At 35.6% G+C, this 21,284-nt stretch overlaps 1 protein-coding gene across 1 annotated transcript in view; it reads left to right on the forward strand.

The window, feature by feature from the left end:
• Window positions 1-80: 80 nt before the first annotated feature.
• Window positions 81-21,284, forward strand: part of LOC144434716 (dynein heavy chain domain-containing protein 1-like) — a 77,024-nt gene continuing 55,820 nt past the window's right edge. The window contains exons 1-29 of the mRNA XM_078123230.1: window positions 81-163; window positions 1,155-1,469; window positions 1,835-1,913; window positions 2,632-2,733; window positions 3,231-3,380; window positions 3,927-4,014; window positions 4,371-4,438; window positions 5,052-5,168; window positions 5,628-5,777; window positions 7,551-7,723; window positions 8,256-8,414; window positions 8,641-8,724; window positions 9,379-9,471; window positions 10,060-10,140; window positions 10,601-10,764; window positions 11,040-11,184; window positions 13,589-13,710; window positions 14,118-14,268; window positions 14,909-15,083; window positions 15,664-15,882; window positions 16,074-16,196; window positions 16,834-16,995; window positions 17,186-17,287; window positions 17,760-17,957; window positions 18,294-18,464; window positions 18,851-19,094; window positions 19,751-19,872; window positions 20,109-20,243; window positions 21,127-21,222. Of these exons, the coding sequence (XP_077979356.1) occupies window positions 1,204-1,469; window positions 1,835-1,913; window positions 2,632-2,733; window positions 3,231-3,380; window positions 3,927-4,014; window positions 4,371-4,438; window positions 5,052-5,168; window positions 5,628-5,777; window positions 7,551-7,723; window positions 8,256-8,414; window positions 8,641-8,724; window positions 9,379-9,471; window positions 10,060-10,140; window positions 10,601-10,764; window positions 11,040-11,184; window positions 13,589-13,710; window positions 14,118-14,268; window positions 14,909-15,083; window positions 15,664-15,882; window positions 16,074-16,196; window positions 16,834-16,995; window positions 17,186-17,287; window positions 17,760-17,957; window positions 18,294-18,464; window positions 18,851-19,094; window positions 19,751-19,872; window positions 20,109-20,243; window positions 21,127-21,222 (3,939 nt within the window). The 5' untranslated portion in view covers window positions 81-163; window positions 1,155-1,203. The remainder of the gene's footprint in view (window positions 164-1,154; window positions 1,470-1,834; window positions 1,914-2,631; window positions 2,734-3,230; window positions 3,381-3,926; window positions 4,015-4,370; window positions 4,439-5,051; window positions 5,169-5,627; window positions 5,778-7,550; window positions 7,724-8,255; window positions 8,415-8,640; window positions 8,725-9,378; window positions 9,472-10,059; window positions 10,141-10,600; window positions 10,765-11,039; window positions 11,185-13,588; window positions 13,711-14,117; window positions 14,269-14,908; window positions 15,084-15,663; window positions 15,883-16,073; window positions 16,197-16,833; window positions 16,996-17,185; window positions 17,288-17,759; window positions 17,958-18,293; window positions 18,465-18,850; window positions 19,095-19,750; window positions 19,873-20,108; window positions 20,244-21,126; window positions 21,223-21,284) is intronic.

Here is a 21,284-nt window from a genome sequence, read left to right on the forward strand (position 1 = left end):
TTAGGGACTCTAAAATGATAATTGCTATTTATTTGGGGAGCCTTCTCGCCCTTCCGTTGCATTATGGGTAAAAACCAAAATGGCGACCTGGCAACAAAACTTAGTAGTTGTCGTGCAGAAAAAATAACGCATACATAAAATCTTGAGTCTTATTCGGGAAAAGGTGAGTATATCAATCACAGTCATCAGTATTGAAATATGTTTGCATAAATGATCACACCGTAGTGTTTTTCTATCCTCCATTTCTGAGCATTTACCGCTGTACGTAGAATGTTTACATCGAGTCCATGACATCTGTGAAATTATAGTGATCATTTGTACACATGTATATGGCATGCACTGTGGAGGGCCTAGGGGGCATGGTGCATTTGCTTTTACATTGTAAGGTTTTTTCAATTACCTGTGGAAAAACATTTGAATGATTCTAACAATGAAGAACATGAAGATAAGCTGGCCACCGTTAGTTCCGTATGTGACCATGAAGTCACTAAATGTGATCAACTTTACAGGTACTAAACTTCAATTCCGAGCATGCCTTGCCCCCACCCCCATACATTAAAATCAAATATATGCCTGGGATGTACAAGTGTCAAGTCTTTCAAAGTCGTATTTGTTTATTTATATACAAGGCAAGTGTCATAACTACATGTCCTCCATGAAAGCTAAAACCCATAATTTCATATTATTAAAATTTCATTTAGTACTGTACGACTATACTACATCCATGGGGTGAGCAGGTCTTAGTCTAGTACCTTCATGCTTGGTGGTACAGCAGCCAATATTTGCCATTACCACAATTCATCAGCATAATTCTACAAACCACAAAGTAGCTTATCAAAATGTATAGATCATTAGATGGCATGCTTGTCTCATTCATCCATCAAAACAGCAGCTGAGAAAACATCCATTACCAAATACTAGTAAATTATTTAAGTAGCTGAACGGATTTACCCTGAAATATCAGTCACACTATTTCAAGTATTTTATTTGAAGTGTGGGCACCTATTTGATATCTTCTTTATTCTTACTCATATAGCAGTCTCATGTCATTTCAACCAAATTTCGTAATTGTAGAGTGATGCAGATTGGAACATATGATTAGTAATTTTTTTTTATTTATACTGGTAGTTTCACTATTCTTTGCCTTAATTCAGACATATACCATGGTCCACAGTAAGAAATAGCACCTGATATAAATCCAAGATGTCAGTAACCCAGGAAGAAGGTATTCTTCCAAGTGCGAGTAAACTACCTCTACTACCAGACACTCGTAGTCTCGTTTCAAGAAGTAGTACTGCCATGTCTACTAAGTCTGTTAACATAACACAGCAAGTGGCACTTTGGGCTTCTGATGTCATCGCAAGAATTGATGAAAGTATAAAAAACAAGAAACTTGTACGAGATGAAGACACCAGACAGCTGACTATAGAACTAGTGGCTGTGTTTATTACATCACTGCAACAAGACAGGTAAGCAATGATGATTTTTACAATGTGTTGTTTTTGTTAAGAGTGGTATGTATGTATAATCTACCTGAGTTTACCAGTCACTTTACCTGGGTTCCTAACCAGTTTTTTTTTAAGAAGGTAAAATGTACCCTAGTTCCACAGTCATATTACCAGGGTTCTTTACAATGCAAGTTGTACCTGATCGTAGTGACACCCCCCCCCCTTAATAAATCTTATCAAAATACTATACTATTACAATATACATACAGCTTGTTACATCACATATAAAACTTACATTTCATATTTTAGTTCTAGTTCTACAGTGTGATAGAACTGACGTAAGCCATTAACAATTACTTAATTATGATATTTTGTGTTTTTTGTAGCCATCCATACTGGATGTATTTATATGAAGTGCTAAATGTAGTGGCACCATATGTAGATCACATACAGCCAAATCAACAGGTAAGTCCAAGTGTAATGAAAACCTATAATAATAATACACCTGTGTTATACCTGTATGCAAGCTACAACACATTGTTATATCTGTATGCCAGTTACGACACATAAAACCAACTGAGTTAAACTATGGCAGCCTAGAATAATATGTACTGCGGTATGTTTGATACCAAGATGCTGCTAAATGAAACTTTTAACAGTAACAACTATGGATACATGCAATATGCAAATTGATTATAGTTGGCTGTATTTGAAGAAAGTACTGTTGGTAGTTATCATTATTTACTAAGCAAACTTATTTGATTTGAATATTTATTTGAACAGTATTGATTATTAGCAGTAGTTTTGTAATGAAATTTGCTATAAAATATTCTAATTCTTTTTTTTTTTGTTACATGCAAGGTTTGATGTTTGAGGTATAGGCACATTGATTATAGAAAAAATGTTCTTACTTCAGATAGTGACTGTGAATAGGATTTATTCCCCCTAATAATACTGACAGTATTCCCTCTAAACCAATTTGATGTGCCACTGATACCCAGCAACTTCTTTTCACTCACTAAAATTTGGTCTTTCCCCAGTCCATTACTCACAAGAAAACCCATTTGTATGGTACTCATATTGATGACATCAGCATTTTTTTTGTCTGTTAATGGAGGGCACTTTGCTGACAATGCTGGTTGTTGTATAGTAAATCTTAGAAATCCTTCTCTTCTTTTATTAGGTAACACATTATTTAGAAAGGCTGTATCATCACTCACAGACTCACAAAGAACAGTTATTTGATATTCCATTGCTAGATAGAATGATGACCATATTTCCTAAGGTGAGTAACTTCCAAGTTTTTTTTCAGGAAATATGTCAGTATCTCTTTTAAAATAAAAACCTTGACTATTAAATTTCAATAAAAACTTACAAAAACATTAATAGTCACTGTTTTGTAAAAGTCATGCAAGTCATAGTAAATGAAACAGGACAGAAGATACTTAATACATTCAAGCATTGTACATTGATTTCGTATACCAAGAAGTGCCTATTTTTGGTAAAATTCTACATATACTACTTCAGTGTCCTTGAAATCTAAGAAAAACTTTTATAGCTGAATGAACTTTTGTCCCAAACACAAAATAGAAATATACTGTAACTGAAATTTTCAAGCGTACACTTCTGTCTTTGTCAACAGATTACAGGTAATAATTGTCTACTTTGTGTTTGAAAAAAAAACCAGTCTACATGTACTTGATACAATATTGACATCTGCTGCATAGTAATACATACATTTCTGTCCTACTAAACTGTTTAACATTAATAATCACTTTACAGGAGATGACAAGAATACAGAAATCTGGGGGAAATAGTCGAAATTATCGAACACCACTCCCACCTCAGCTTGTAGTTTCATCTCCAAGGAGATCAACTCAGACACAATTGAGATTTTCTAATGGTAATAATCCATTTATGTTGGAACACCCTGTAAGTATTTATCAAATTTAGCACAAATTTATTCCAAAGATTTGTTTTCTTCTCAGTCTGTCACGTTGTAGTTGTATGGAGATATTGGGACGGGGAATTGAAGCTTCATCATTATAGCCTGAAGATTCAGGCGTTTCTTCTGTTTATCTAATGCACACTCTCTCAGTGGAGTAGCTAAGTGATTATATTAGCAGACCAACAGCTAGACCTTTCAGACTATCATTATTATTGCAGAGATGATTTTTGTGTTTTAGTAATCAGAATGGAAGCTGGATCTCTTGATTCCTTCAAAGTAGCCATCCAGCACGAAAAGGTGCCTAGGTGCCTTTTCTCTCTGTCAATCATATACCAGTTATCTGGTCACTCAACATATCTATAGATACTGATACAGAATGTCTTGTAGCTTTGTTGCTGCCATAATTCCATACCATGTACCAAAGTGACTCCATATTTACAAATGTTTTTTCTGATCTGATGATGATTAGATGTGATATAGTTGACTTCTCGTCCTTTTCTATTATAACATATAATTTTGATTTCACACAGGATGATGTAGACAAAGTCAGACCCAAACCATTGTGTTTCGGAGATCTTGCCAAGTCTCTTCCTGCTGTGGTAGCAGAAACTGCCAAAAGTAAGTCATTCTGATTATCATAAGACTCTCCTGACTGAAATGTACATATTGACCCCATATAAAGTTTTACAGATGTGTATAAATGGAGCTGGTACTAAGACGTATCATCAAAGCTAACTATTGGATTACAGTGGATTATGTAATAATCTTTCAGTTTAGTTCAGTTTGTTCAAGGGACTATTTCACCACTCTTTCCATCACCACAAAACTTACATGTAAAATCAAGATGAAATCTTCCTTAACCTACACCATACACGTAAGTGTATACATGACTTTTTTCAAGTATTTTTGATAATTATTTTGAGTTGTTGACATTTTGCTACCTGTTTTGACTTGATGCCATATTATCCCTACAGGAGAAGCTGTATGGAGTGAAGGTTATGGTTTGATAGCACAAGCCATGCAGACTGACCTACCTGAACCAGTAAGTAACTTATTATTATTTTCCAATTATGAGCGGAACTCTTCCATATTTACTTGCTTGTAGTGCATTGACCCTCTGAGTATATGTCACCATCATTACCTTTTGCATATGAAATACATTGTATTTGAAGTTATAACAAAACTGTTCATACCAGTAAGTATACCAGGGTAGTTCTTATACAAAAAAAACTGAAGACGTCAACATGCTTTATTATGATAATTCAATATTAGGTAACCAGTCATGCATTGTTAGGTTGAAGGAGACATAATTTGTACTTGGTATGATAGTTTTATATATTCCTGCCCTTCTCAAGTCAGGTGTATACATATATTACAAGGATCTTTATAATGAACAAAGTAAATAATACTAATAGTATGTTTCCATATAATGATAATGATATGATTTATCTTATCATATTTGCCACAAGCAGTGCTTTACAGTCCAGTCCAGTCCGATCCAGTCCATTACAAATTCCGTGTTCTGATGGTTTTCGGCTATACCTCCTCTTTTGACAGGAATTGATCTAAAACTTGCAAGCTGTAATATAATTTCTTATGTTGTCTTGTTATAGAATCAGTTTTATAAATGAATGTTATTTATTTGTCATTGACAGCCTGTTGCAGAATCAACAGCAGCAAAACAAGGTGAGACTGGAGAAGAACGCCAAACATGGCCTGTAGATCCAGCACTATTTAAAGATGACTTGACTGTCAGTGAAGATGCTGAAGAGGTGAGGCACCCTTATCTTGGTGATCATATAACAACTATATATTAGGCATCCCTTGCTTAACACATTTCAACAGGCACCCTTATCTTGGTGATCATATAACAACTATCTATGACACATCCCTAGCTTTTTGATCATTTAACACATTTCAACAGGTGCCCTTGGCGTTGTGATTTACAACAACCACCTATGAGGCATCCATAGCTTTGTGGTCATTCTATATGGTACCTTTAACTTTGTGATAATTTTCCACAATCTATCTAGTACTTGTAGCTGTGTAATCATGCATTCAAAATATATTTAAACGATACTGTCTTTAAGAGCTGCAATTTGACATGGAGTAAATAGTCACATTATCTCAGCTCAATTTCAGATGACAGATGTGTATTATCTACTCAATATCTGTGTATATTACTTTTAAGTCTTTGTCAATCATGTCATGCTTTCATGATTTGTTAACAGAAGCATGAACAGCCCCCAATGACTGGTAAAGAAGTGGTGGAATTGTTTGGTAAAGGAAGGCACCTTGGTCAAGTTAAGTTTGTCTACTTAAACAAGGCACCTTCCCGGCATTTCAGACCATATGACTTGATAACTGTACCCAAACACAAGGTGAGAAATTAACACTGGTCTACTCAGATCTACTGCACAACACAACACAACGAAGATTAATATAATAATGATTGTTTTATGTTTAAATAGTTGTAATTGTATTTATTATGGCGTAGGTGTCCCTTCAATATTGGAATATGTATTAAATCAAAACTTTACATTGGTACACCAGGGTTAAATAAGGGATTCATTTATTTGGCAACTAAACCATGTCCAGAATTTGAATTGTTAGTGACTAGATTTTTAGTCCCCGCGGACGAAGTCCAGAACGGGGACTTATGGATTGGGTTCTGTCTGTCCGTCCGTCCGTGCGTCCATGCGTCCGTGCGTCCGTCCGCAGCTGTTTCTTGGAGATGCCTGGACCGATTTTTTTCAAACTTGGTACAGGGGCAACATACTATGGCATACATATGCACGTCAATTTGTTTTATGATACGATCCAATATGGCCGCCTAGCAACCATTTTGTTTGCGAATTTTCCCTGTCTGGAGCCATAACTCAGACATGCTTTAACAGATCTCATTCAAAGTTGGTATTAGGACAGTGTTCTATGACATACATGTGCATATTCATTGTTGTCATGATACGATCCAATATGGCCGACTAGCAGCCATTTTGTTTGTGAATTTTCATGTCCAAAGCCATAACTCAGACATGCTTGAACAGATCTCATTCAAAGTTGGTATTAGGACAGTGTTCTATGACATACATGTGCATATCCATTTTTATTGTGATACGATCTAATATGGCTGCCTGGTAGCCATTTTGTTTGTGAATTTTCATGTCCAAAGCCATAACTCAGACATGCTTGAACAGATCTCATTCAAAGTTGGTATTTGGACAGTGTTCTATGACATACATGTGTATATCCATTTTCGTCGTGATATGATCCAATATGGCTGCCTGGCAGCCATTTTGTTTGTGAATTTTCCATGTCCAAAGCCATAACTCAGACATGCTTAAACAGATCTCATTCAAAGTTGGTATTAGGACAGTGTTCTATGACATACATGTGCATATCCATTTTCGTTGTGATACGATCCAATTTGGCTGCCTGGCAGCCATTTTGTTTGCGAATTTTCATGTCCAAAGCCGTAACTCAGACATGCTTGAACAGATCTCATTTAAAGTTGGTATTAGGACAGTGTTCTATGACATACATGTGAATATCCATTTTCGTCATGATACGATCCAATATGGCTGCCTGGCAGCCATTTTGTTTGCGAATTTTCCATGTCTAAAGCCATAACTCAGACTCCATTTCATCGTGATATGATCCCCCATACCCAACCAATCCTTTATTGTTGGAGGCATATTCCATGTCCAACAAGCACACACAACATATCTAAGTCTGTTTGTTTTAGGTTCACAAATGTTGTTGCGTGATCACAGTAGTGATAATTCCTTAAAACCCAATTATAGCGGGGACTATGTCATTCTCAATGACTTGTATTTTGCAAGGTTTCCCTGTTTTCCAAGAAACATCATAATATAAGTTTAATAGAGATCTTCTTTTTATAGTCATTTTTATTTATTGTGACTGATCTGATGACAGACATAAAAACAGGAACATGATTCATTTCATAGGAGTTATAGTGAACAGAATAGAGTCAGATAAAAAGTATGATATATGTATGTACTTTTACAGTATTTAGCAGTGTCAAGAAAGTTATTTTAGATCATATGTTATCTTTCACATTTCAATTTGTGAACTTTGACCCTTTAAATATGTGAACTTTGACCTTTCAATCTGTTACCTTTGACCTTTCACAGGCCAACCCTAATGAACACTGGGTTATGTCATGTTTTGGAGTACTACATGTATACAAGAAGAAGCCAGCAGAGACAATGACATTACATGAATGGCACAGAGAGTGTGTTTTATGGAGTGCAATTACCAAGTTACCATTCTTCAAGTATTTCCTTGTCCAAAAGGCTTTCCTCAGGTCAGATATAGTTCATTGACATTAAAAATTATATTAGTCTTTGAAATTTGATGACTTGCTTTATACTCTTTGGTCTCCAACCATCAACTAGTCATGTCTCTGATGTCAGGGACGGACAGATTGCCGGCTTTGCAGTTTTTAACTCTGTTAATACAGAATTGATAAAGTGATGTCTGTTCCTCCATATATCCAACAGTCTTTCATTTCTATCATTATGTCACTGTTAGCTCAATTCAACTGAAATTAAGTAGACAATTTGACAAAGATAGTAATATGTGATCTGGAACGCATGCAAAATTATGGAGATATTAGAGGGTTAATATATTGCCATGTTGATGTTATGGTCGTTCCTAGCTTTATCCATTGCAGTTGTTATCATCTTGTAGAGTGGGTCGGTCCAGAGTTCTTTAAGTTTGTAAAATACAATACAGAAAGCTATGAAATCTGTGATAATTTCAGTGTGTAAAAACTAACCATAGAAACGTACATTTAGCATCCCTGACATACATTTATACTATGTTTTGTATTACAGATGGAAGGCTAATATGAAATTTGGTGATTATTGTAGAATTCGAAATGACTTAGATAATGCATTAATACCTAACGTACCAAGCTTTGGTGCAGCCCTCTTACAAATCTCAAAGTTGTTACAAGAACTTGGTACAATACAATTTCTACCCTTAGAACTCACGTAAGTACTCCTATAGAGCATGTATCATATTAATCTATATGTAAACTCTGTAAATTTGTGTGATCAAATACTTCATTCTCATTAATGTGTTATTTACATTACGATGTTACACTTTGGAACAATTTGTACAGATGTACTAATACATTTATTTGTTATCCTCGGCAGTGTTAGACATTAGCACAATTTGACCAAAATCTATTAATTTATTGATCTGTTATTTTTACAGGCAATGTTACACATTAGCACAATTTGAACAAAATGTACTTAATAAGAAGAAAGCAGCAGAAGCTCTCCTGGAAAAATTCTTCAAGTGAGTATCATTTTGAAACTACCAAGTCATCAATTCAAAGTATAGGTTAGAGTTCTATAGGGGTGAGAAGATCTCTGTTATCGACCTCTAACTTACATAGAAAACAACCATTGGTTGGTTTGATTAACTGACAACATCAAAATTGTCACTTTTAGGCTCACAGAACAGTTTGATATGCAACGGTGTTGCAAACATATTCATGTAGTTTTAGCATATCAGTGTGTTGGGGATTGCGCAGAGCCATATTTGGTCTGAGTTTAAGCCATTGTTTAATTGCTCTCAGTAAGACGTTTTCTTCATGGAATGGAAAATTGTAGCAAATGAGCTATGATTGAAGATTTCTGTTGGTTGATACATCAGGGTCAACACAGGTTGACTTCTACCATGCACATATTATATCACTGGGTCTACAAAATTACATAATATACATAGGTCTGTTTTATCAATAGATGACCTATTATGAACAATATTTGAGAAATAAATAAATATTTACTGCAATTTTGTTCGTGTAATTGAAGCAGATGAATGTCATGTCAGCTGTTTTGTAAAGGGGTGTATTAAGACAAATGTGTTCCTTTGATCCAATTTCAAATATAAGCTGGTTTGTGTTTGAAAATTCAAAATTGAAATATCTTTTCTTCCTTTCATGTATAGTTATTGTAAACTTGTGGTGGATATGATTTGTGAACAGACTTTTGATAAGTTGAAATTCTGTGAAAACCAAGCCAGGCATCAGAAAGCTGTACAGTAAGTGGAATTGTAGTACATGTATTTGTAAAGAGTTTCAGTTAATTCAGTCCCTGTTATTTTCAAATAAATAAAGAAGGAAATTCAAATTGTGAAGTTTGCTTTAAAACTATTCAAAATATAAATATCCATCCCATACAGATTTCAGAATGTGTTATTCCTTTTACTTTTCTTCAACAGATATCAGACTTAGTTAAAATAGGATTTTTTTCAACAATAAAGTTGTAGCAGAAGTAACACTTGTGATAATTTCTCAAATTCTAAAGACAAAATTTCCAAATAAGTGTCTATGAGATTATTTGCTCTTCTTTGATTGGTTTGTGGAGATAACTATCAAAAGATTTAGATTTATTTTTAGACAAAAAGATTGTGCAATGTACACTTTCAGGGAGAAAAATAGCCTTTTAATTTTCCAAGTCGAGGGAAATGATTCTATCGTAAGGGATACTGGAAGAAAGTTATATTAATCTTAACTGAAGGTGGGGTAATAAGAAAAAGGTTTCCATATTACAGGACTGTAAGCGATGACAGTGACTAAGAATTTTTGAAAGTAACTTGATATATTATTATACCTCTGCCTGTGTTTAGATCTAAGGAATCCCTGTATGTACAGAGAATGAAGAAAGAGCAGAGAGAGGAGAATCTAAAACTAGCCAAAGAAGAAGCAGGGTAAGTGATTTATATGTTGCTACTTTTTTTTCAATCCATTACAGCCAGTTTAATGTTAGTGTTCACTGGCTCTGTTTGATACAACCATGCAGAAACCAGTAAGAAACTGTATATTACACTTAAGTTTACAAGAGTGCAATTTCTTGCTACATTTTGTCTAAATGAAATAACCTATGTAAACGTACTGTAACTAGATGCAGACACATGGGCACCAATGTTTTGGTGTTTACATATGATGTCTGTATGGTGACACATTTAGTTCATTTCATGTAGACGAAATGTCACAAGACACTATTCATGTATTCTTTCTGCATTAAAGTGTAGCATATGAGGTTTCTTCAAACAGAGCCAGTGAACACTAACTTGCAACATGCTGTATCTGATATTTATATCATTCATATCAATTTTTACACCATCATCACACCATATACCTGAATTTCACAATTTTGTCTGTTGACAGGAAACTTGGTAATTTTGTAAGACTGGTAGATCAGATGTTATTGGCTCATTTGGTGGCCCTAGCAAGGGCTAATATTAGTACCTTTGTTGGTCAAACTATGCAAGCTGGTAAAGAAGCTAACAGAGATGGCCTCTATAAAACCAAACTGATATTCACAGCAAAGAGTAAGTTATTGTTCATCAAGTACTTGTATTTTTTGATGAACACTTTGTAAATAAATGTGGCACTGTAAAACTCCAATATTATCTCTCAGACTACTAAAACATTCTGCAAATTTTCAGTCTGCTCCTGGTTACAGAGACCTTCATTGAGTTTGTATAATTACTTTACAGTATTGTATTGTATTGTACAGTTCAGGATTGTTTTTCAAACAGTCTGTTTTGCATATTCTACTTTACTTTTGCTCACCTATGTAACGGACAAAATTTTCTTTTTTTAGGTGTATTGACTTTGTATCCGTCCAAAGATAAACTGTTGAAAGCAGTATCCGATATCCTTCATAGCATTCCAGTTGTGTTATGTGAAATGGCACAACCCATGGATGTTGTCACACAGGCACCATCACCTACATTGAAATCAGAAAGGTAAGTTGTGTTGTGTTGTGTTGTGTTGTGTTGTGTTGTGTTGTGTTGTGTTGTGCTGTGTTGTGTTATTGTGTTGTGTTGTGTTTTGTCATGTCATGTCATAGTACATAGACAGTGAAAACTTTAGATGTGAAGTCAACAACAATCCCGTAAAGCCTAGTGTTGAGTACTGTGTTGTTTACACAATTCTTTTACTCAAGATATTCACATGTGACATTCAAACTGTTCAAGAATTGTAGTGATACATGTAGAATACCTAGATTGAGTAAGGTTGTGACCAGTTTCAGTCTATTGCATACCTCCCATACCTCCATCATATACAATACTGTGTAACTTTGACTGCTTATATCATTGCTTTATCATGCATTCAATTATTCATTTGTGCATTCATGTCAGTATGTATGCAATGTTTATTGATTTAGAATTCTGTCATGTATGCATCCACCCATCCACACATCCATCCATCCTCTCATCCATTCTTCCACCCACCCACCCACCCACCCACCCACCCATCGTGTCCATCAATCCACTCACTCACTCATCCATCCATGCATGCATCCATCATCCATCCATCCCTGCCTCCCCTCCATCTATCCATCCATCCATCTATCCATCCATTCACCCACCCACCCACCCATCGTGTCCATCAATCCACCCATCCAGCCAGCCACCCATCCATGCATGCATCCATCATCCACCCATCCCTGCCTCCACCCATCCATCCATCCATCCATCCACCCACCCATTCATCAATCCATCCAACCATCCATCTATCTATCTATCCATCCATCCATCCATCCAACCATCCATGCATCCATCATCCATCCATCCACCCATCCCTGCCTCCATCCATCCATCCATCCATCCACCCATTTATCCATTCATCCACCCATCCATTCATCCATACATCCATATACTAGTATTCATTCACCCATTCACCACATTTTGCAGAGTATTATTAATGCGTTGTGCACATTATATCTTTTCTATGCCATCCACACTGTATGTATTTACAGTCCATCTACTGCTGTGCCTTCTGCTGCATCTAATAGACCCGATACATGTACAAGCAGGTATTTTCACTCACCTTATAACAACTGCTTTGCTTTTTATCTATGATGTGTGCTTATTAATTGACATTGCTTTGAATAAATTCTTACATGCTATTTGAGTACCGTAAGTACATCTGGCTGCAATATCTGACATTCAACAAGCCATACTATAATTGCTGTCAATTACATCAATAAATGTATGGTTGATAGCTGCTGAGATGATAAACTAATGATACACAACTTTACCCGACAGGGTTAGAAACCAGTATACTGTAAACCTGGAAAACTTCACTAAAGACTCAATTTTCACTTATTTTCTTGGACAAAAAAACCCATAAAAATAAGCAGTGACTAAAATTCCTTTTTTGTTCATGAACATAATGTACCAGTCTGGTAATTAGTAAAAAAATTGTCTTTGAGAACCAGTTGAAGACTGTAAAAATGCAAAATTTTGTAATAGTGAAAATATGTAGGTTTACAGTATCAACACCCACACAGCAAAATATAGACTCCAGAACCAAATACAGTGCAGTAGTACATGTCATTTTACATGTGAAATTCACAGTCATAATCATAGCATCAGTTATGTCATAGTTGTATATATCATGCATAGTGTGTATTATAATGTGGTAGGTCGGATTTTAAATGTCTAATTGCATTGCCAATACATTAAGCAAGGAGAGAAATTAACCTCGGATATTAACATGCAACATACTATGATATTTCACTACAACTGCCGACATCAGACCATGGACGAATGGAACCTGTTACAGACAATGAGTTGGATTAATAACACTTGGCTCAGCATGTTTTAACAGTAGAGACTTGTATTACATTTCATGGTTTGATAAGAACAGTTTTATGGCCTCATGAAAAGCCACGAGAACCTTAAATTTGTTTGTGAACTTAAACTATTATGTAAAGTGGCTATAAAACTGTTCTTATCAAATGATGGCATGTAGTACAAGTCTCTGTACTTCCAACATGCTGTGCCAAGTGTTATTAATCCAATTCATTTGTTTGCTTTCCCTGTTTGTAACAGGTTCAGTTTGTCCACGGTCTGATGTCAGCAGTTGTATGTGATGTGATGACTACAAGAAAATATATCTCAAAAACCATGAAATGTTTTTAAATTAGAGATAAGGATACATTAGTACACATTTCAAGTATTTCTAACTGTATGGTACAAACTATACCAGGTGGGAAGGATTTTGAAATTTTCATTGAGATTACAAGCATCAATAACCCTACATACCGGTAATGCCACTAGTCTATCTGTTGTTAGATAGTATAGTAAATAATGTAATATCAAAGAAGACAATGGTGTCAGTATTTTGATATTTATTTTGTAGCACCAACACCAGAAAGAGGTCTTCAGACAAAACATTGACACCCAGAGGTGGCAGTGAAATGGCAACTACAGCAGGAAGTCAATCAGTTGATACTATCACACACCCAACTATAGCTTCACCAGGTAAGATTGAACTCCCCCCCCCCTTCACAGTCCCCTCCCCATCCCTCTCCTCACAATACCCTCCCCTTCCCAACCCTCTCCTCACTCCCTCTCCTCACAGTCCCCTCCCCTCTCCTCACAGTCCCCTCCCTTCCCCTACTCCCTACAGTCCTCTTTACCTCCCAGTCCCACTCCTCACTGCAGCTTTGATTGTATAGATACATGTATAATTCCTATACTGTAGTAGATACTTTCACCTGTGATGGCGCTGTTTGTTCAACCTATAACACCAAAGTAAACTTCTCCTTTATTCAAAAAACATACTAAATGAAATCTTTGTCAAGAAAGAACCCATGCCTGTCATAAACCAGGGGAAGCAGACCTTTTGTACTGTTCTGAGTAATTATATCTGATTGTATCATTTCCAGTTGAAGCCACCAAATCTGAAGATAATATAGGAGTGGCAACCCCTGATCTGTGTGTCCGTCCAACAACCAAGATGTTGATAGATGGTCAGGGATTCATGGGTCAGTACAGTCCACTGTCTAAAGGTAACCTGGCTGACAAACTCTCTAATGAGTAAGTATAACACATTTATTTATATATAAATATATACATAGTTGAGGATCATACAACCAGTACATATTTGGGGTCACTATTAAACTTTTAATTTCATGTTTACAAATCTTTATGTAACTAGTTGATGATAATATTACCAATACATGCAAACTAAATTTTGCTGATATCTTGAAAAAGCAGTTAATATCCATTATATACATTCCTAGAAATCGTACATTATACAAATTGTATTTACCTTGACTTGAAAGTAAAATACTAGTACATGTCTAAGAACAAACTGCTGTTTTCAAAATAGCTTACAATACAAAATTTGACAGTTACAGTCAATGTACAACAAACTGCACTCAGTCTGTTGTTCTAAAAACATGACAATCAATAGTCACAGAGTACTGTGTGTTGCCATTCTGGCTAGTGTCAGACCAAAAGTCTATTCTGTGATATCACTATTATGTATATAGTCTATTGTTCACGGTTGATATACAATTCTAAATAAAAGTGATATTATGTTATGCAAATAAGGAGAATATTTACATATTTATAGAAATGCAGGAAATGTTTTCCATACTTTTAGGTCTCCAATTTCCAAATCTTTTTCCAAAAAATCTCACATATTAAAACATAATTGTGTTTGTATTTTCAGTGAGCAAGTCTCTGAATTCCTAACCCTACATAAAGACATTATGATATCTGCCCTGGCTGATGTAGACCAGTTCTGTAAAGACCATACATGGCTTGCTGATATACATCAGTTTGTCAGAAGCTGGTCTCTAGAATCCTGTAAAGTGTTCAAGAGGGCTGAAGCCTACACAATTGAGGTGAGGTTGTTGTACTAACAAACAGATACAAACACAAACATAAACAAACAAACATAAACTAATCCAGTGAAGTGTACAAGAGCGCTGAAGCCTACACCATTGAGGTGATATTGTTGTACAAACAAACAAACAAACAAACAAAAGATTAAATAAATAAATAGATAAATAAATAAATAGATAAATAAATAAATAGAAACAAAACAATCATAAGTGACTTTATTGACAAACAGCAGCGTATAATTAGAGAGACGTGTGTGAACTGCATCCAGTCGGCAAATGTCCCGTCCCCTGTAATGATGCAAATTGATTCCCAGTACATTCTGAAAGCTAAATCATGCAGGTTTTACACTCCTTATTTCATGAAAACCTCACCTCAAAACTATGTATTAGAAGACATTGTAATACTACACCACAGTCCCTCTATGACATGACTAGACTAAAGATAAAGGTGACACGTCCATTGTTTGCTTCTGCAAATTGATATGGATTATCAAAGTATCAGTCACTGTTATGAGATTGTACAAGATGTTGGGTACTTCTTATTTGAGTAAACCAAACAATATATATTTTACTTTTACAGACAAAACTAGGTGAAATCCGAGGTTGGACAGAACAAGTGAAAAACGTTGATAGATTCATAGTGAGTGAGAATGGTTTGATGTATGTAGATTGTGGTGCTATACAGGAAGACATTGTACCAGGTCTGACAGGGGCATTCCGTGATTTACTCAACTACACAGCTAACCAAGCCAAAGGATTGTCTATAGCATTCTCAACTGAAGTAAAAGGAGTTATCACGGTAAACATATGACTTTTCTTAAAATTCTAGCACTTTGCTACTCAAACATTTATGAACTGTATTGTAACTATGAATCATACATCGTCTGATTTCAATGGAAACACAGAGAGTGTACGTTGCCAGTTTTTTGAAAAGTTATGTGATAGTCATACAACTTATAATACAACTTATACACTGTATACTTGTTCCAGGGTATGAAGGAAAAGAACACAGACATTGCTGCATTTGCTGAGTATGCCAAACAGTATATCACATACAAAAACAAGACAGCCGCATTACAGGCAGAAGTGGAATATATCAAATCACTCTTTGAGGTCAGTTTTACCTTATGTTTATTTTCTATAAAGTACTTGATATCATTTTAACAGGTATTAATTGGGATGGGTAGAAACTCTTCGATATTAAAAAACATAAGTTATTGTAGATACATGTTCAAGTTATAAAATGACAATTGTAAAGACTAGACTGAAAGGTTCATTGTTGTTTGCACTCCTCACGGCTGTTGCTTACACCTGTTTGAAACACAAGCAATAATGAATCTTTTAGTCCAAGTATGTAAAGGCATATACACTGCAACTGAAAAATCTGTTATTGGTAACACTGAACACATGAAAATCTATTTCAAGCTTCCTATACATATAGGATTTTTAACCTCTAGGTTATCCTGAATCATATTTCAACTACAATCAGTTTGTTCATTTTGTGGCCGGATAGTTAATCATCTTTCTACCAGGGGGGTATTTGTTTGTACACAAAAAAAACTGCAAGTTGGGAAAGCTACTAAGCCACAGTGTCACAAAAACAAAGCAAAAGTTAGGACAGCAAAAGCATGACTTCACAAGCTTTGAGTGTATGTGACTTATTTGTCCAAGACAAGTCCAGACCATCCTGAGTTCAGTATAACTTGCCATATGTTGTGGTAATAGTATATTAATGTCATGTGTTATACAGGTGATAAGACTGAGTTATAGAGCTTTGACTAGTGATGAAGAGAAACATGAAGAGAAAGTATGGCAGTCTTGGGAAGCATTCCTACTTCAACTACAAGATGCATCAGACTTTGTTAACACACAGACACCAATCAAATCACAGGAATTAGAAGAAACATTCCAGGTGGGTTATCAATAGCCAATAGGAAAATTACAATAATTTTAGTCCACACTCAAACACCAATCAAATCACAGGAATTAGAAGAAACATTCCAGGGAATTATCAGTAGCCATTAGAAAAAATAGTATTACCAAGGTAATATATAATGTGAAGATTAATTATTACCATCATCTCATCTTATTTTTTTTCACAGGATTTGACAGACAAAGCTGAGAGAATCTGTAGAAGTGCTACTACTGGTCCATTCCTTGATCCTTCACAGAGTCCAACACAACTGTTGATCTACATGAAACAGGTAAATTACTGTCACAGTGACAGTCTTACTTCAGTGTAGTAGTCAAAACGCCACTTTTGTCGTGTGGTTGTTATTGTCAATGTTTTGTTACAGTTAAAACATCACTGTGAACTATCATGTAATCTGTTACTTATCTCTCTCTGCTACACAAAGTACCGTTCCTATGTAAATGGCATAGAATTGAATCAGAACATGGAATGGTTTGGCAGGAGGATATATGGGCATGTGAGCTATTTCTGAACTAACTATTTTGCATTTCCAGTGTTGTAATTTAGTTATTCTATATTGTCCTAATGCTGTATATGATATAGTTTGATTTAGTAAGGAAATAGAATCAGATCAAATGCAGATGAAATGAGACAAAACGACATGAAGTTTACATGTTTTGTGCATGTTTACTATACAGCTATGCAATCAGTTCAGTTCAATGATATTTTACTCTTACTTTATGTGTTCTGTGTATTTTGTACAGCTACGTGATCAGTTCAATAATGTGCAGACTAAGATGAACCAATACAGTCAGTACAGACAGGCTATTCTGGGTGAACCCTACGATGTGTCTGGACTAGCTGGTATGGTACGCAAGATGTCAATCAGAGCAGAACTCTGGAAGTATGTAGAAGTGTCAACATTTGCCATTCAGGACTGGATGAATCAATTATTCAGAAAGGTACGTCATAAAACTCTTTGTTTCCAGAGTTTTCCAAAAACTTCTCTTTACTTCTGAGACAGTTTTGTATATAATTTTACTTACCTTTGCTTTATGATGATGGCTGATATTCCTTTTTTTTAAACAAACATAAAAAGGAAATTTAGAAACAGAGATAAAGAAGCGTGTGGTTTTGTAGAGACTAGTATTCACAAACTTTCTACACTTCGTACATAGTAGAGCAGAGAGGTCTATAGAAAATACATGAATTTATAAAACAAATAGATTTCTCGTTTTGTATTAAAATCTATCTACAGCATTAAAAGTTTTCATTGTTGCATATTTTGTCTATTACAGTTCAACGTAAGCAAAGCCCTGGACAAGATTACAGAATGGCAACAAGCTGCAGGTCAACTGAAAGACCACCTACCACAGGGGGATGCAGTATTGGCACATTGGTATAAACTACTTAATGATTTCAAACAAGACTTACCATTGTTACAGAAACTATCATCTGATTCTCTCAAGGTAAGTTAGGACTTTAACAGTTATGCAATGAAGACAATTACAAACACATAGCTAACTGTGACGTCTCCAAACTAGCCTTGGTGAGATTTCCCCAGGGGTTACACAGGCAACATGGAGCAATACACCTTGCAACACACGTCACCAGATGTGTTGTGCAGTGCATTTGCCAGTGTAATCCAGTTAGTCAGTACAGTGCTGTGTATATCCTAATTTTGTCTTAAATCACCCACTATCAGTTCGGTGAGTGCCATCATCTATGTGTTCATATTCCTCAGTAGGACAGGCTGTTTTTACTGACATAATTCTCACAGTCTGAGTGACTGTGCTTAGTATTTATAGATGGTGTAAACAGTTTTCAGTTTTGTAATTATTTTCTTTGCCTGTAGGCTCGTCATTGGAAGTCTTTGTTTGTTGGACTTGGACAACTATACCAGCCAGGATTTTCTTACACTGTAGCTGACTTATTGTCATTTAATCTAAGTGAACACAGTCTGCTCATCAATACAGTATGTAGTGGTGCTCTGGCTGAGTTTGCACTGGAACAGTCTCTCAGTAAACTCAAGAAAATGTGGGAAGAAAAGGAGTTCCAGTTAGCTAAGCATATACCTATCATGACAGCAGCAAAGAAAGGTAGATCATCACCCATCCTTGGCTGTGTGTGTGTGTGTGTGTGTGTGTGTGTGTGTGTGTGTGTGTGTGTGTGTGTGTGTCTGTCTGTCTGTCTGTCTGTCTGTCTGTCTGTCTGTCTGTCTCTGTCTGTGTCTCTATGTCTGTCTGTCTGTCTGTCTATGCCTCTCTGTGTCTGTCTGTCTGTCTGTCTGTCTGTCTGTCTGTCTGTCTGTCTGTCTATGTCTCTGTGTCTGTCTGTCTGTCTGTCTGTGTCTCTGTGTGTGTCTGTCTCTCTCTCTCTCTGTGTGTCTGTCTGTCTGTCTGTCTTTGCATGTGTGTTTGCGTCTGACTTTGTCTCTCTTGTGTGTGTCGCATTGTCTCTGTCTGTTAGAGAGTGTTGGTGTGGTTGTATGTATAGAGGAGACATACTGTGTGTTTGCATTTGTGTGTGTGTGTATGTGTGTGTGTGTGTGTGTGTGTGTGTGTGTGTGTGTGTGTGTGTGTGTGTGTGTGTGTGTGTATATTAAGATTGTAAATGTAATATAGTACACTAGAAATTGCATCATTGAAATATATAGATTGATCACAGCTATATGATAGTTTGCACTCTAAGAGTAAAATATAGATAATAATTTGAATAAGTTGAAAGATTGAGTCTTGTGTCTGTCCATCAACAGAACCTGTCAGTGCTAAAAGGAGGAAGAAGCAGAGGGCAAGTATTATAGAACGTCCACACAGCAGTACTCTACCTGATATGTATACCCTGACTAGACATGATGAACTCAAATATTTACTACAAGTAAGTCATGATTCTGTATGTCACATAGATTGACAACTGTGTTTTTTTATTTGAAGAACAAAACTTCATATCTTCTGTTTAGTTTAGTTTTTTTCATTTGAATGCCAAGATCTCGAAGGTGTCTGTCTTGTTTCTTTGCTTGAAGAACAAACACTTCATTCTTTATGTTTTGATGATTTTTTTTTCTGAGGTGAAGAATCTCAGACTGATGTTTTCTGTGTTTTTCTTGCGTGAAGGACAACCAAGTAACAATACAAAGTATGATTGGTTCACCACATTTAGCAGAGATGAAATCAGAGGCTGAAGTCTGGGCTGGTATTCTGCAACAGATTGAAGATATGGTAGATTTATGGATTACCTGTCAGTCTAAGGTATACCTCATACATTATGTCCTTTTTTCTTGTCTTAATTTAATTCACTAAGCTAAATCTAAACAAGTATCGGTATGCTACAAAGAATATAAATAAAAAGATTTTGAAACTTACACAATGTTATTATAAATTGACACATGGCTTTAATACCTGCCACTCTAAAGGTATGTGCTGTAAGTAACTAAATCTAACCCCATCCTTGTTATCATCAAAGATGGTCACCTTTTTTGTATAACGCAAGGATAGTTTATTATCATCTTTGTCATTAGAAATCAATTTTAAAAACCTATGATATTAAGGACCTTCTACCACTGTGTCAATCAATCACTTTATTTCAGAACAATAAGGCCACAGGCCCAAAGAACAAACAATAATACAAACGCTTCAGTTCATAGAGGGAAATTCCTCTCTATTTTTCATTGCAAAATAAATAAATGGAGCTAAATTATTGAAATAGGTTACATTATCAGAATTCAAAAGTGAAATGAACTTATCGTAGTAAGGGTTTAAACAATACCACCTTGGTAACATTTCATTTCAAAGGTCCTTGTAATGCAGACAAATTGCTAAGAAATGATACTCGTCCTCAATACAGTACAAATCATGTGTGATACAGTATCTACAAAATCTTTGGTCAGCAGGAATGTTTTCTACCACTGTGCCTTGCTATCAACTCTGTATTCATGTAGTGTATATGTAATGTTGACTGGTAGTAGAAGGTTAATTAATACACAGTGGCATCTCATATGTTTTCTGATGATGGTCAAGTCATGATAGATGGGTTTGTTATTACAATTCAACAAAGTATCATGAAAATTTAAAGAGATGTTAATGTTTGTCTGTGTTTCTATGTCTGACTTAGTAAGACTATTTTTGTTTACAGTGGCAGTATCTGAGTAAAGTCTTTAGTGATCCTGAAATGTGTAGACAAATGCCAGAACAAGCCATCAAGTTTGAAGATGTAGACTTGAAATTCCAGGTGAGAACATCTCTTGATACACAAACTTTCATTTCTTTTACACTCACAAGTGAATATTTACA

This window comes from Glandiceps talaboti, chromosome 4 (genome assembly GCF_964340395.1).
Source record: "Glandiceps talaboti chromosome 4, keGlaTala1.1, whole genome shotgun sequence".
Classification (NCBI taxonomy): Eukaryota; Metazoa; Hemichordata; class Enteropneusta; family Spengelidae; genus Glandiceps; species Glandiceps talaboti.